Consider the following 17,451-nt stretch of genomic DNA (forward strand, 5'->3'; position numbering starts at 1 on the left):
ATGAGTGCGAAGTTTATTGTTGGCATAATTTTTACACTTATTTGTTATAATTTTTCATTTTCAATACCCAAGCAACGGGGTAAGTATTTTCAAAATAATTTTCAATTTTAAACTACTTTGCTAAGTTATTTGCTAAAATGTATTTATTGCGTTACTACTGTAAGTGCGTCAAGAACTAACAAGCTTTGAAATTGGTTTTATAGGCATTTTCTATTTTAAGTTAAATTTGGACATAGTTATTTTTTATGATAGTAAACTTAGAAAATGAGAAAAAACACAGAACATCCTACTCTTCTAAAGTCGGTTAAAAATGGCATTGTTCTTTTTTACAAAGATAGACAAATTGATACCCTACCTTCTTCATAATGAAATTAAAAGAAGATTATTTAACACTTTATTTTAACAGGTAAAGTAATTGCGAAAAGCGAAGCAGTGTTAGATCCTAGAGGTGAACTGAAACTAAAATGGCGAGTTAATTATGGTGCTCGGAAGATTCTATTCCGTTTAGAGTTTTCTGAAAAAGCACCGTCTATAAATTGGTTTGCCATAGGGTTTTCAGACAGAGGAGACTTAGAAAATTCAGATATATGCTTGGTGTGGACGGACTATATCGGTCGAAATCATTTTGAGGTACTTAAGATCAATCATATAATTTTAAAGTTTTTGACAAATATGTACATTTATTAGGTATATATAGATATACTCCGCCGCGTTGGCGCAACGGTCACAGCCATGGATTGTACCTGTTGCGCTGGCGGTTGCGGGTTCGATTCCCGCACATAACAAACATCTGTATTGGTCATACAGGTGTTTACCGTGGTATGGGTGTTTGTGCAGTCCTTGTGGGTCTCCCCACCGTGCCTCGGAGAGCACGTTAAGCCGTCGGTCCCGGTTGTTATCATGTACACCTGATAGCGATCGTTACTCATAGTAGGAAATATATCCGCCAACCCGCATTGGAGCAGCGTGGTAGATTAAGCTCTAATCCTTCTCCTACATGGGGAAAGAGGCCTATGCCTAGTTGTGGGATATTACAGGCTGAAGCAAATATAGATATACGAGTATATTCTTAAACTTATATATATATATATATATATATATATATATATATATATATATATATATATATATATAATATATATATAATATAATTAGTCTTTTTAATATTTTAAAGCTATTTTCACAAATTATTTTACTTTTTTTCAGGATATGCATGCTGACGATAATGGAAAATTAATACTAGATGTTCATCAAGACTGTGAAGCTTTCCACGTCGATAGTAAAAGTCAAAGTATCGTTTTCGAGCGTTATTTTGATACCTGCGATGACGATGATTACGTTATTGAGGTATTTATAATCAATTTCTTTTCATTTTAAATCAGTTAATCAAGCCTCACATTCAAAGACCCTCACTTGGATTTATTTTTTTTCTTTTTAACTGACTTCCAAAAAAGGAGGAGGTTCTCAATTTGACTGTATTTTTTTTTTCATTTTTTTTATTTTTATGTATGTTACATCACACACTATTGACCGTGTGGACCGATTTCGACAAAAAAATTTTTAATCGAAAGGTGGTGTGTGTCAATTGGTTCCATTTAAATTTATTTGAGATCTAACTGACTGCGAATAATGCGTTTTTACTTGACGTTTTTTTCGTCGACCTACGTTGTATTATACCGCATAACTTTCTACTGGATGTACCGATTTTGATAATTCTTTTTTTGTTGGAAAGGAGATATCCCTAGTTTAGTACCATGATAAGGAAACCAGGATCTGATGATGGGATCCCAGAGAAATCGAGGAAAACTCTTGAAAATCCGCAATATCTTTTTACTGGGTGTACCGATTTTGATAATTCTTTTTTTGTTAGAAAGAAGATATCCCTACTTTAGTACCATGATAAGGAAACCAGGGTCTGATATATATATCTGATCTGATGATACATACATAGTATTTTTCGTTTTCATTGTTTCTTTCTAATTTTTTTTTCTCTTTCTGATTTTATTTTTTCCTTTCTCAATAGAATGGTTATTCATTAATGGTATTTATCTAGTTATTAAATTGTGATCTGTTGATATCGTTAGTTAAAGAATAATAAAGTTGAATTATATTGACCAGACAATATTAAAACCTTTCTCAGGATGGTACCGTCCACGTGGTCTGGGCTAGAGGCACAGACAAGTTATTTTCATCGAAAGGCCTGTGTATATCCTGCACATCTACACACGACCACGGCTTCATTCGCGTCCGTCTCCTCACACCGCCTTCCTTGCCGCAACCACACGCACGGGAGCTTCGTATCACCAACAGCGATCTGAAGGTTCCAGGAACCGATACAACGTATTGGTGCAAGGTCTTCAAGCTACCTGGTTTCGTTTCTGAATCTATACATCACATTATAAAGGTGGTTATTGTGATGAAATATATCTATACGAATATTAGAAAAGCTGAAGAATTCGTTTATATGCTTGAACGCGCTAATCTCAGGAACTACTGGTCCGATTAAAAAAAATCAGTGTTAGATTATCCCATTATCCCATTTATCGAAAAGGGCTCGAAATCGAATCGAAAAGGCTATATATCATCACGCTAAGGCCAATTGGAGCGGAGCACCAATGAAGAATGTTTCAAAATCGGGGTTTTTTCTTTTGAGAGCCTCCGCTGCGTGCGCTACGTAAACAGTTAAACTTTTGCAAGTTCTATTTAAACGAAGTCGCGGTTTAAAGTTTGCGCTAGCCCATAGTAACTATTCTATGCGAACGAAGTCGCGGACAGAAGCTAGTTTACTATATATAAATATTCAATTAGGTAAATAAAAGGTTTAATTCGTTTTCGGAACCGGCAATAAATATTTCAGATGGTAAGTCTTAAAATTGATACATATTTTTTAAAAGCCGATAACTAAAGCTATTAATACTCATTTGTTTATTTCAGTTTGAATCTTCAATAACTAAAGGTAACGAGGGTCTGGTACATCATATGGAAGTGTTTTACTGCGATGACGCTGCCAATAAAGAAATTCCAATGTATGAGGGTAATTGTTTTTCGCCAAAGCGACCAGAATCTACTAAAGTTTGTTCAAAGGTATCAAATTAATGACTGGAGTATATTATTTTTGCAAGTCTTATTTGAAAAGCTCTAACGGTAAAACATGTAGGGCTTTAAATGAATGGTCATGAATTATAATCGGAAATGAAATATTTATTACTATATTGTGCATACCTATTCCATCTTTATTATACGATTGGCCCAATTGTGGAACACAATGAGCAACACAGTACTTATCTTTTATATTATTTTACCAATGAGGATAGTCATATTTTGTTAATTGATTAATGGTGATTAAAAGGTAAAAGCAGCTTGGGCAATGGGTGCTACTCCGTTTATTTATCCCGAAGAAGCAGGTTTACCACTAGGAGGGCCAATGGCTAACAAATACGTAATGCTCGAGGTTCATTACAATAATCCTGAACTACGAAATAGTAAGTACCGCGACACATCTACGACGTAAATGTAGTGTTATACAGCATTTATGTTAAATTGATTTTCATCGACATCAGCATTAATTTAATGGTAGTTAGAGGAATAGTAAGCAGTAGGATGTAAGCTTCTAGCGCACCCATTATGGGTAATAACGTAAATGAGAAAATAATTCCTTTCCGTCTGCCTGTTACGTTTTAAATATTTTTTTTAATATGTTTAAGCAATAAATAAAAAATCGTTTTAAATTTTTTAATTTTATTGTGCAAGCAGCGTTCATTTACAATTATAAAATTTCATTTGTCTGATAGATTGGGTGGACAGTTCCGGAATCGTTCTGTATATAACAGCTAATAGACGTAAATACGACGCTGCGATTATGGAACTGGGGTTGGAGTACACGGACAAAATGGCGATACCGGGTGGACAGGAAGCCTTCTCGCTGACGGGTTATTGCATACCACAGTGCACTGGAGTTGTATGTAGCTCTGTATTTTATATCTCCTTTTGTGTTATTCAAAAGAATTGTTGTATAGTCATTTACGTACGTACGTAGTGAAAGATCGCCTTATTCTACCTAGTATATTAAGTTGTCTGTCGTGTTTTAAACTTTGCGATATTTACAATTAATCTTAAACAAGATAGGTATATCATGACTTTAATTATTAAATACTAAAAATTTAAAGTTGTTTTACGAAATTTACTTTAGATTATATTTTCGTGTGTCTTTATCTCTCATCACACGAGTATAAATCAGTATGCTATGGCCTAGTGGCCTTCACAGCGTCACTGGTTTGAGAGGAGCCGAGTACTGAGACCCATGTATGAGGAAGACAGCGTTATTCTAACTATCGTCATACATCATATGGGCGAACATTGGGATGATTGAGCAAAGAAATAAGTTAGTAGATTTTTCACAAATTTCTTCTCATCGCGCGACGCGTCGATATCTTGTCATCTTGATCGAATTGGGCGACAGCGCTGCCAGCCTCAAATTGCCGCGCCAGACTTCCGTTTTCGTCCGTATTAATGAGTGTCTTCGACTCCGACATACGCAGGGTCTTCCCCCGGGCGGGATCACCGTGTTCGGCAGCCAGCTGCACACGCACCTGGCGGGCGTGGCGGTGCGCACGCGGCACGCGCGCGGCCGCCGCGAGCTGCCGCCCCTCAATGAAGACCGACACTACTCCACGCACTTCCAGGAGATACGCATCCTGCACCGACCCGTGCGCGTCCTGCCGGTATGGGTTTATTAGGATTAAATGTATTCAGAATTTTTGCGTTGTTTTTTTATATACGATTAAGTCGGCAAACAAGCATACAACCCACTTGATAGCAAACGGTTACCATGGTCTCTGTACGCCGGCTATACAACAAGCATCATTACGCGCCTTGTCGACCCTACCTTTGACCCTCTCTCTAGAATATAACCTACTGTGCCCTTATTTCAATGAAATACCACGATGATCACTCCCAACGAGTTATGCAGGGCTGCCAGCGCCGACGTTGTATGCGCGCCTGTACAGGTATGTCTGGGAATCGTATCCACGACAGCTTACCCATTAGTCAATGTTGTGAACTTTGGACCAACTTATCCTCAAAGGTTTAAGTTATTTTCCCATCCCTAGACTCTTTTCACGGCTTTGCCCAAATTTAAATATGCTTTATTCTAATAATAAAATACGATAATTATAAATTATTCAATGATTTCATGAAAAACGTAATATTTTAATAGTCGCTACAAGTTATTTATTATACATACATAAAACGCTCTCCTACTCTTATACAATGACCTGTCCACTTTCAATTTGTTATCAGGGCGACTACTTAGAAACAACCTGTGTCTACAACACGAAGGACAAACAAGAGGCTACGATAGGCGGACACGCGATAACCGATGAAATGTGCGTCAACTACTTGCACTACTACCCCGCTACCGAGCTCGAAGTCTGCAAGAGTGCCGTCTCAAATAAAGCTCTCGAAGATTATTTTAAATTTGAGAAAGAGTATGTTTTATAACGTTATAAACTTTTAAATTATGATAATTTTACTAATACTTTAAAAAGAACAAAAATTCGGTACGGATACCTACAACAAATTAAGAACGCGTGTACGTAGTTTGTATGTAGTGTTCTTTCAGTCTATTCGCGTTCAGTAAATATTGCTGTCACTTATATAATTTAACTAAGCTTCTTGCCCAATTGAATCGTAATAAATAAGAATGTCTGAAGGGCTTATTTCAACTGGATGAACTAATTTCACTTCATCCTATTGCAGTCCACTGTTGGACATAGGCCTCCACAAGTTCGCGCCAAAAAATAGCGTGAACTCATGTGTGTTGCCCATAGTCACCACGCTGGGCAGGTGGGTTGGTGACGGCAGGGTTGGCTTTGTCGCACCGAAGACGCTGCTGCCCGTCTTCGGCCTGTGTATTTCAAAGCCAGCAGTTGGATGGTTATCCCACTATCGGTCCGCTTTATAAGTTCCAAGGTGGTAGTGGAACTGTGTTATCCCTTAGTCGCCTCATATGACACCCACAGGAAGAGAGGGGGTAGCTATATTCTTTATTTCCGTAACCACACAGCTTATATTTATAACTAATTTAAGTTAGTTATATATAAGTAATTTAATTTAATCTAATCTTCTTAAAGCGAATAGACTATAGTAGTTAGCGTTATGACATATCGAGATGGCCAAAACGGATAAACGTCATAAAATTATTGAATAAGATCATATATAATTGTGTTTGATGGCAAACGAAAAAACCGACTTCCAATTATATCAACAAGTAATACAACGTATAATAAGTAGACTAAAAATTAATTAGTAATATTTGCATCGAAAAATTGTAATTCCAATTTTAAATATCGGCTCTCATAAAATTCAATTCAAATAAAGGTACTTTCCTTAACATGACATAGAAATTGAATCAATAAATAAACGTGTCAGATGGGACAACGTGCCCATCTCGCGCTCGTCGGCCCCGCGCGGCAACTACCTCGCCATCGCGCCGTGGACGCCGCTCCGCGCGCGCGCGCTGCACGCGCTCTATAGCGAGGCGCCGATATCCATGCAGTGCAACAAGTCCGACGGGAATCGTTTCCAGGTATTCTTATCCGTCTTTTTTTTTACACATCTAGGTCGGAAAACAAGCCTACGACGTACGATTTCCGTAGCCTATAGACAATACCAGAAGAAGCATCGCCAGCTCGTTGTCGACCCTACCCCCAATCTACCCCTTAGACACCTTTTTTTATATAACTAGGTCGGCAAACGAGCGTACGGTCCCCTGATGGTAAGCGATTACAGTAGCCTATAGACGCCTGCACCACCAGAAGTATCGCAAGCGCGTTGCTGACCCTATCCCCAATTCTCCCCAGGAGCCTTATTCACTATGGGAACAAAAACATTACTTAAAAGCAGTATTATTTAGCTGTGATCTTCTGTAAAGTCGAGTTACGTCTGGCTGCTCTAGATTTTGAGCAGGATATTTCCTGCTGAGCCGTACCTCACTTAAAGAATACAAAAGATGGAATCTGAAGTATTCTAAAGAACTCTTCGATATGGTGCCGCCGTCACGTTTCTACTTCCGAATAATCGAGAAGACCCATTCAGTTAATATGTTTAAGTTTATTATTATTCATTATTGTGACCGGTCTTGCCTGCATTGTTGATTATTTACTTATTTTATGTAACCTCAACTCAAAACGAAAATAGGAAAAATAAAAGAATCATTTTAGATTGTGGCAGCCTTATCGCTAACGATACCGTCCTATGTATCATTTTTTCCATATACAATATATATTGTAAAATAAAAAGAAATATTTGTTACGTATTGGCACTTTCATTAACTTTGTATTGAAATAACTTTAAAAAAAGATATGCGTTAATTTTTTTTTATCATGTAGTAAAACCGCGACTTTTCATGAGAAAGCCGTAGGTACTTAATACATATACATATTGATTAAGGTCAAAAATTTTCATAGCAAATTTTACGAAATAAGTCAATAATTTTAAATCTAAACACGTGTCCATTTGTCCACTTAAACTTTCAAGGTTTTTAATATTAATCGTTTATTTCTTTCCTGTATTTATATAATAACTAGCTGTGCCCGCGGCTTCGCCCGCGTTGAAATTAGTGTGTCACAAAGTTTTGCCGGCAAACTTCCAGTGAAACTCACATCAAAATCGGCTTAGCCGTTCCGTAAACCTTCCCCTTGCTGATGGTGGAGCCCTCTCTACAATGGTGAAACCGCATAAAAATCCGTTCAGTAAATTTTGAGCGAATCGATCACATACACTTTAGGGGACTTTGTTTATAATACACTAACTGTTGCCCGCGATTACGTCCAAGTGGTTATGAAGATATGTATTACTATTAAGATGTTTAACGCAAATTATTTTTTTATTTCAGTCAATTGAAAGGCTTATCAAACTGAGTAACTTTTTAAATTTAGTATAATTTAATAGTTATTTTTATAAAACCTCTCTATACACGACATTTTTGGTTTTATTTTCAGGCTGTATATGTTTCATACAAACTATCAACCCCCTTAGCGATGGAATATCGTAAAATCCGTTCTTAGCGGACGTCTGCTAACTATAATCTACATCCCTGCTAAACTTTATCTTTGTCCAACCTGGATGGATAGACCATCCAGCGGTTTTTGAGTTCTCGTGATGAGTGAGTCAATGACCTTTCTTTTTTATATATATAGATTACGATGCATTATTTGGACACCTCCTCACCATCTATAGAGCATATATTTTAAATTTCAAGTCTCTTACTTCAAAAACATAAGACTTTCATACAAATTTCCGACCCCCGTTTTATCCCCTTAGGGGTCGATTTTCGTAAAAATAAGTTCTTAGCGGATGTTTACGCCCCATAAGGAACCTACTTGCCAAATTTCAAGTTTGTAGCTGTTATAGTTTCGGAGGTTTCGTGATGAGTGTGTCAACCTACCATCCCCCGTTTTAACTCCAAAAGAGAGTTGATTTCTAAAGATACATTATTTGGTCACCTTAGTACCATCTATAGAGCATACATTTTAAATTTCAAGTCTCTTACTTCAAAAACATAAGACTTTCATACAAACTTCCAACCCCCGTTTTATCCCTTTAAGGGTCGAGTTTCATAAAATCAGTTCTTAGAGGATGTTTACGCCTCATAAGGAACCTACTTGCCAAATTTCAAGTTTGTAGCTGTTATAGTTTCGGAGATTTCGTAATGAGGGAGTCAACCTACCATTCCCCGTTTTAACCCCAAAAAGGAGTTTATTTCTAAAGATACATTATTTGGACACGTTCTCACTATCTAAAGAGCGTACATTTTAAATTTCAAGTCTCTTACTTCAAAAACATAGGACTTTCATACAAACTTTCAACCCCCGTTTTACCCCCTTAGGGGTCGAATTTCGTAAATCCTATTCTTAGCGGATGTTTACGCTCTATAAGGAGCCTTCCTGCTAAATTTCAAGTTTGTAGCTATTATAGTTTCGGAGATTTCGCGATAAGTGAGTCAGCGTACCATCCCCCGTTCCAACCCCAAAAGGGAGGTGATTTCTAAAGATACATTATTTGGACAACTTCTCACTATCTATAGAGCATACATTTTAAATTTCAAGTCTCTTCCTTCAAAAATATAGAACTTTCATACAAAATTCCAACCCCCGTTTTACCCCCTTAGGGGTCGAGTTTCGTAAAATCCGTTCTTACCGGATGTTTATGTCCTATAAAAAGCCTACCTGCCAAATTTCAAGTTTGTAGCTATTATAGTTTCGGAGATTTTGCGATGAGTGAGTCAGCCTACCATCCCCCGTTTTAACCCCAAAAGGGAGTTGATTTCTAAAGATACATTATTTAGACACCTTTTCACCATCTATAGAGCTTACATTTTAAATTTCAAGTCTCTTACTTCAAAAACATAGGACTTTCATACAAACTTTCAACCCCCGTTTTACCCCCTTAGGGGTCGAGTTTCGTAAAATCCGTTCTTAGCGGATGCCTACGTCTTATAAGGAACCTACCTGCCAAATTTCAAGTTTGTAGGTGTTATAGTTTCGGAGATTTCGTGATGAGTGAGTGACCTTTCGCTTTTATATATATTATAGATTATAGATAATATAACGTGTAATATTTAACTACACTGACGCATAAGGGCAAAAACTATAATATTAGTGCACATTTGTATTTCTTAATAAATAAATAAGTTTAAGCACTTCCCGTATATTAATTTTGTGAAAGTAAAGCACAGCCGGAGGCGTGAAATATTCGGCTTTAAATTTTATTTCTTTTTCAGGGAGATTGGGAAGGTATTCGCGTGCCTAAAATCAAAGTGCCCTTGCCGGAGGAGCCTAGACATTGCCCCAAGTTCTACGACGAAAAATAAATTTAATGTTGTAAAATTATCACATGAGAGTTTAAGTATATATATTTATTATTAAATGTAGCATATATATATATATTTAATGTTAATATATTTGTATTATATATCCAATAAATCCATAAAAGTTACATACTACATATATTTAGTAATGATAAAATATGGGAATACCTAGGCTGTAAATATAAACTTTAAATTAATAGTTGAATTTAATACAATTATGCAATATTCATTTGTATTTTATTGACCTCAGTATGTAATTTTTTTAAGAATAAGCAAATTGTTAAAGAAGCCTTTTTGGGGTCTATTTATATAGGTACATGTATATTATATTTGTATTTAAAAAGTTTTTTGGAGGCTTTTTAAATACATATATTATGTATATTAAACAGACAAAATTTCAATTATGAAAAGTATTCTGTGAGCTATAATCATAAAGAACTAGAGGTTAAAAGAACATAATCCGCGATAACCTCCGTCCTTTTCCTCTCTTACGATTAAACTCCCTATTCTACACTCTACTGATGCCGGTTATTTAGATTCATTGATGACCTTCGGATTGCTTGAAAATTTAAAAAAGATAGCACACACACACACACACACACACACACACACACACACTTCAGCCTATCGCAGTCCACTGGTGGACATAGGACTCCACAAGTTCGCGCCAAAAATGGCGTGAACTCGTGTATTTTGTCCACAACACAAAAAAGACAGCGAAAGTCCTAAATTTATAAATATAATCTATACAATTTGTTGACAAAGAATAATTTCCAAATCTTATCAAATAATCGTATAATACATGTATCGATGTAATATAATACATACGGATAATTGTGTTTACAGGCAACCAAAGAAAAACCGACTTCAATTATATCGACAAGTAATACAACGTAGGTAGACGAAAAAATAGTTAAGTAAATACGCATTATTAAAGATTACTCCAAAAGTTCTAATCAGATCTCGATGAAATTTAAATGTGACCACAGTCATGATAAACATCGGCTTTCGATTAAATTAAAAATCATCAAAATCGGTACACCCAGTAAAAAGTTATGCGGATTTTCGAGAGTTTCCCTCGATTTCTCTGGGATCCTATCATCAAATCCTGGTTTCCTTATCATAGTACCAAACTAGGGATATCTCCTTTGAAACAAAAAAAGAATTATCAAAATCGGTTCATAAACGACGGAGTTATCCCCGAACATACAAATATATATACGGTCGAATTGAGTAGCCTCCTCCTTTTTATGAAGTCGGTTAAAAAATAGGGTACAATAATCTAATAAATACGAATCAAGTGATAACAGATTTACTTCTGCACTCTCATAGCGTCACTATTCTCGGTGAATTAATGTTAACTAAGTAGTAAGTCAACATCGAACAAGTACCTACTGAACTTTCGAGACAGGCCACATACATGGATCTGGTAAAAAAGAATCGTTTGAGCAGTACATAATATAAAGATCGTTTAAAAAAAATTGTTACATATACCTACAGTTAGCATCACAGTTTGTTCATTATATTAGATCGGGGAGTGGGTAAGTTTCTTCGTATTTTATATACATAGAAATGCAAGGTAAGATTTTACAAAATTTATTTACATTAATCTATACAAATAAATAAAATTGAAGTGTTTATTTGTAACATTATAATAACCGCTTTAAAATAAATGAAAATAAATATAAATAATAATATAATAATATGGGTTGATGGAAAAATTCTCTCTTGATGAGAAAATTAACATAAATTCTCGAAGAATTACATGTAGACCAATAACGTTAAAGAGAACAAATTGTTTTATGTATATTGTAGCGCAAAAAATATGTAATGTAGATTTGATGGCACAGATCCAGATGTAATCTATAATTCAGTTTTCAAATTAATTTTAGATGAATTCTATATCATTTTTAAACTTAAAATTTTCGATATAAAGTAAACTTAAAATTTAATGAATGGGCCTCTGAAGGTATTTATAAGAGTAGAAATAGGTTGTATGAACTGTACAGTATGAAGCAATGGAAGCAGGAGACTAGATTTTTAAATGAAGTAAAACAATATTCCAAAACTTTTAAAGCTGTTCGTATGGATGTCAAATCAAAATATATCAAAGATAAAATTATTAATTCTGATAATAAAATTAAATGCACATGGAATATAGTAATAGTATCTGTGGGAAACATAACAAGCAAACTATACCAATTGAATTAAATATAAATGGTGCTGTTGTAAGCTCGGATGACAAGTTGACAAACGTCTTCGAAGCCTTTTTCGATAAAATACCCATTGACTTAACATCTCGACTGAATTCATCTTCAACTGATTCTACCTAACTTCTTAAAAATAACATTAGCAAATGTAATGTTGATTTTTCATTCTCGCAAGTTGATTCTTTACATATTCTAAAAGCATTTAAGAGTGTTAATATTAAAAAAACAAATGATCTGTGGGGCATTTCAGTTAAATTAATTAGTAATATCCTAGTATATTGATGACCTCGCTCCGTACTTAGCTTTAACTTTTAACAATGCTATTAAAGTGGGTTCTTTTCCAGATTTGCTAAAATATAGTAAAATTTTACCACTTTTTAAAAAGGGACACCGAAGTGATCCCAGTAATTATATACCCATTACAATCCTACCGTCCTTAATCCTGTAAAACTTTTGAAAAAATTATATTAAATAAACTTCTTTTCCATTTTAAAGTTAATGGAATTTTTCACAGTGTACAACATGGTTTCACTAGAGGTCGCTCTACTACAGATGCTGTTGTGGCATTTCTCAAACATATAAATGATGCTTGGGAGAGGTCACAAAATGCTATTGGTGTATTTGACCACGGGATTTTATTTAGTAAACTTGAGTATTACAGCGTTAATGGTAAAGCTCTTAATCTAATTGCTTCATATCTATCTAATAGAATTCAACACGTATCAATAAACGAAACGAAGTCTTCTGGATTTATGCTAAAAATGGGCGTTCCACAGGGGTCAGTTCTAGATCCGATTCTTTTTTTAATATATATAAATGATCTGCCATCGCCTTACGGCCTACTATGGGGTACGGCAGACTATATTTATCTTGCAAAAAAGGGCTATTCGCAGCATTTACGATCTTGGAGCTCGAGTCTCCCTACGGGATGTTTATCAAAAGGTAGACATATTAACAATTGCGTCACAATATATTTATAACAATATTATATATATTCACCAGAATATTGATTGTTTTGAAATAATTAGTCATAATTGCATCGTAAAAAATCGTAGAAGGAATAACAAAATTGTAACTCCAAGTTTCCGACTGCGCTATGGTATTCTGGGTTATGGTATTCGCATCACAGACATATAAGAGAAATATATGTCTGTGATTCGCATGTATAATAAAATCCTGCAAACAATTTTGGAATTGTCTCAACATAAATTTAAAATTTTTATTTAAAAAAATAGATAAAGCTTTTTATTCGGTGCAGGATTACAAAGTTGATAAAGATGTGTGGACTTAGTGACGCTGTAGTTTATGCGACATGTTACTAAATTTGTACTAAAACACAATTTATATATTATTTTTCAAAAGAGTAACTGCGGAGTTTCTTGCCGATTCATCTCTGCAGAATCTACATTTCAAATCGGTGGTAACTTTACTTTTACAAAAATAATAATTTATTTTTAAAGTTTTAATTTGTAAAATGACAATTCGAAAGTGCTCTTGGGACCATTTGCTATTTGAATAAAGCTGTTTGTCATATTGATTTTGATTTTGTATACACGATACATATGCATGTCTGCCTGTCTGCCTGTAGGAGAGTTAAATCCACCACGCTGTTCCAATGCCAGTGACGGATATATTCCCTACTATGAGTAAGGATCGCTGTCAGGTGTACATGATAACAACCAGGACCGACAGCTTAATATGCTCTCCGAGGTACAGTGAGGAGACCCACAAGGACTATAAACCAGACCGGAAATAAATATTTACATAAACATCAATATCCACTCCAGAAACCAGTCGTTGTTCCAACGCGTCGTCATATGATGTAAGTGCGAAATTATATGTAAGTCAGAAGTCATTTCTGAGTCACATCTTAAGTAAATCATGACATATTTGCACGATATCAAGCGGACATCATCGTGATATCAATTTCTTCACTAGGATGTTGTGTTGAATATTTATAAGGCTTACAAGAATAATTTAGATTTCAAAGAGAAAGTGATCTAGGCAATGCCAATTGTGAGACATATGGGCTTGATGAAGGTGGTAAAGGACAAACAAAATTCCATGAATGAAAAGAGGACAACAAATCGGTATAATGTGCGCATTCAATAGAATAATATTTTACTTTTTTTGAGCTTCTTGAAAGTTAAAGTCAAAAGTCGAGATGATAACATATCAAGTTGTCACATAATTATGTGATGAGTATTTATTTTCTCTCCCTATTTCCTCTGAAGAAGCACAAAAAGAATGAAAGGATATTTCTATTTATAACGATCCTCTTTGGTAAATCATAATAAAGAAAAGTAGAATAGAGGTGGAATAAGAGTAGGAGAGAGTAACTGTATACATTTCGTAAAAATGACTTTTTAATTATAAATTTTAAATTATAAGATTTTAAAGTATTTATTAATAAATCCAAACACTATCCCATCATGAAATCATCTACAACGATTCATCGGCATTTAACGATAAAATTAATATTCGTTTCTTAGTGCACCCCTAGCAGTCAAATTAACAAATGACATTTAGGTACTTGAAGATACTGCCACAGAGTACCTACAGAGGTAGATACTGCTGCGGTGCTGCCCCCTATTCTAAATTGTTTAATTAACTCTTGTTCCATTCAATTTATTGTGTTAAGTCTAAACTACTATTTGGTCGTTCTACGTTGTAACATTACTTTTTAATAATTGTAATTTTTCTGAAAACAGAAAATGTCTAGTGACAACGGCTTTAACAATGATGACTCTCCCAATAAAACTTTAACTCATCTCCAGCTTCCCAGCCCCATAATAACAAGGAGAAACCGAACCGCTTCAACGTAAGATTACAAATTTCATTAACTATTATATACTTCCTTTAATATTAGTGCATATATTAATTTTACAATAACATGATATATTTCAAGGTCTGAGAGAGCTCTTCAAAATCCTATCGAATACGGAAAGATAAAATCTTTTTGTCGCGAAAGAGGTCACGGGTTTGTTACTCCTGTAAAAGGCGGTGAAGATCTTTTTGTACATATTTCTGAGTAAGTAATAAGATTTATTTGAATACCATTTCTAACAAAAGTTATTAGAGCAATTTGAGTGTTTTAATAAAATTAATAATTATGTTAACCTAATCGTTTTACTTTATAATTTGTAATTAATTTAAATTTTTTATTAGTTTTTCTAGTTTTATGTGAGGGACGTGTTATGTATTGTAAATAATTTACATCATCTTGTAAAGAATTTGACCTTAAAATCTTGTTTGTTTTATAAAACCAAATGGTATAAGCAAACAAAAAATGGAACTTCCTGTATTTTAATAAAAATTTATTTTGTGATTTCCTCAACAATTTTCAATACTGGCTTATTAAAAAAGTGTTACTATTTTCAGTATTGAAGGAGAATTTGTACCTTTACCTGGAGATGAAGTAACATACAGACTCTGCCCGATTCCTCCTAAGTTCGAGAAATACCAAGCCGTTCATGTAAGAATTATACAACTTGTAAAAGAGAAGCACTTGAAGTGGAATGAACCCCCACTGTAAAACGATTTTAGTATTATGATGCAAATTCTTACTTAATCTTTAGTATCTGTTGCATCCCTTCTATTCATCTCTTTAAGACTCCTAGTCCTCAATAGACATTGTATCAAGTCCAAAAACAATATGTCCAACAAACTTGTTATTGAACGTTTATATATAATGTAAACAGTATTTCAAAAGTGAAATGTTATTGTGGTGCTAAATTTTTGAAGGATTTACCATCTTGTAAGTTTTTAATACCAATCTTAGTTACTTTAGTAATAAATTGGTAAATGCTTGTTGCACAAATTAAAATATAACGTTCAATGCTATAGCTAAGTACTTAAATGGCCTAATTATACAACAGCAGGAACAGAGTTCTTGATTATAATTTTATAACAAAACAAAATAATTAGCACAAATAAAATTTATATTTTATTTAACTGTAAGTAATGTGTAATTATTTTTGTATTTCAAATGTATTGTATCTATAAGTTTCATTACCATTAGAATATGCATTTCAACGAATAATTTAACAATACAACGGTATTATAAATGAAGATTCATGGGTTTTTATGTGTGTAATACTTTACACGACTATATTAAGTGTAGTAGCAGTATGCCATGCTTGTCTTGTTTATTTTATGATAGTTAATATATATGTATATAGATAAGCAAATGTTTTGTTTTTGTTTCTCAACCATTCTTCCTTAATATATTATGAAGAATAAATAATACCATTTAATAAGTCAAGATGAAACCAGTAAACAGTGCCACCTTTTTAGTGTTCACTTTAAAATAACATTCATTTACCCTTTTCTTCTTTACATTAAACTTTAAACTTGTCTACTTATATTCATTTAATTATGTTTATTGGCTTAGTTACTTAAATTGCGTGATTTTTATAGTGTGAAGCTAGCTTATAGCATGGTTATTAAAATAATAACAACAACATTCAAGTATGCGTTGTTACATGTTGTTACAGAATGCGTTGAAGAAATAAAGGTTCACTGCTCTTTCCCCATAGGTGATAGCGTGATAATATGTAGCCTATATGTTGACCCGACTTCTTAATAATATTCGTGCCTAATTTGAAGTAAATCCATGCAATACTTTTTGAGTTTATCCCGGACATACACACAGATAGACAAAAATTCTAAAAACTATATTTTTGGCTTCGGTATCGATTGTAGATCACACCCCAAGTATTTTTTAAAAAAAATATTCAATGTATAGTTTTGACTTTCCTACCATTTTATTATATGTATAGATATAAATAATACTTAGAAATGAATAAATAAATTTATAATTAATGTCATTAACGACACAGTGCATGAGGATTGACCATTGACATACTTATTACAGATGAGGTACAACTAATAATAAAAACTGTTCATATAGAATTATAGACCATTGTAGACCAGTATATGACAACAAACAGTAGCCGCTTTAAGAATTAATGTTTCATTTTCGGAATCAAAATCCATTTTTTATTCTCAACAAAAATAGGTAGTACCTACGTCCTTAAAACAGCCCAGTCGGTCGAAAACTGAAGAGGCGGAGTTACGCCAGTCAGTGGGGAAATATTTCAACCGACGCGAAAAACTGATCGTCAATGGCCAGCTTTATAGAGATACTGAGCAGTAAATAAGAAAACTATTAAACACATTTTAGATATTTTATTAGTAAACACAATATGTATATAAATATTTAAATCACTTAAGGACTAAAATAATTCCTTCAATGTCAATCACAATTCATTGCAAATATTTTTAATACAAAGAACCATATTACTATACTATAATAGTGATGTTTATACGATTACACAAATATTTTGGTTATTAACTAAATTAACAATAACA

General features: G+C 34.0%; 2 protein-coding genes across 2 annotated transcripts; both read left to right on the forward strand.

The window, feature by feature from the left end:
* Positions 1–10,070, forward strand: LOC123656568 (tyramine beta-hydroxylase). Its single transcript, XM_045592239.1, has 11 exons — positions 1–79; positions 407–630; positions 1,207–1,347; positions 2,141–2,404; positions 2,935–3,084; positions 3,350–3,482; positions 3,792–3,958; positions 4,539–4,721; positions 5,299–5,486; positions 6,430–6,586; positions 9,782–10,070. The coding sequence occupies exons 1-11, from the start codon at positions 1–3 to the stop codon at positions 9,869–9,871; spliced, it is 1,776 nt and encodes a 591-aa protein (XP_045448195.1). The 3' UTR covers positions 9,872–10,070.
* Positions 10,071–14,625: 4,555 nt separating this feature from the next.
* On the forward strand, positions 14,626–16,268 carry LOC123656228 (cold shock domain-containing protein CG9705). Its single transcript, XM_045591928.1, has 3 exons — positions 14,626–14,899; positions 14,987–15,109; positions 15,460–16,268. The coding sequence occupies exons 1-3, from the start codon at positions 14,793–14,795 to the stop codon at positions 15,611–15,613; spliced, it is 384 nt and encodes a 127-aa protein (XP_045447884.1). The 5' UTR covers positions 14,626–14,792; the 3' UTR covers positions 15,614–16,268.
* Positions 16,269–17,451: the final 1,183 nt, after the last annotated feature.

Source organism: Melitaea cinxia, chromosome 9 (genome assembly GCF_905220565.1).
Source record: "Melitaea cinxia chromosome 9, ilMelCinx1.1, whole genome shotgun sequence".
NCBI classification, from domain to species: domain Eukaryota; kingdom Metazoa; phylum Arthropoda; class Insecta; order Lepidoptera; family Nymphalidae; genus Melitaea; species Melitaea cinxia.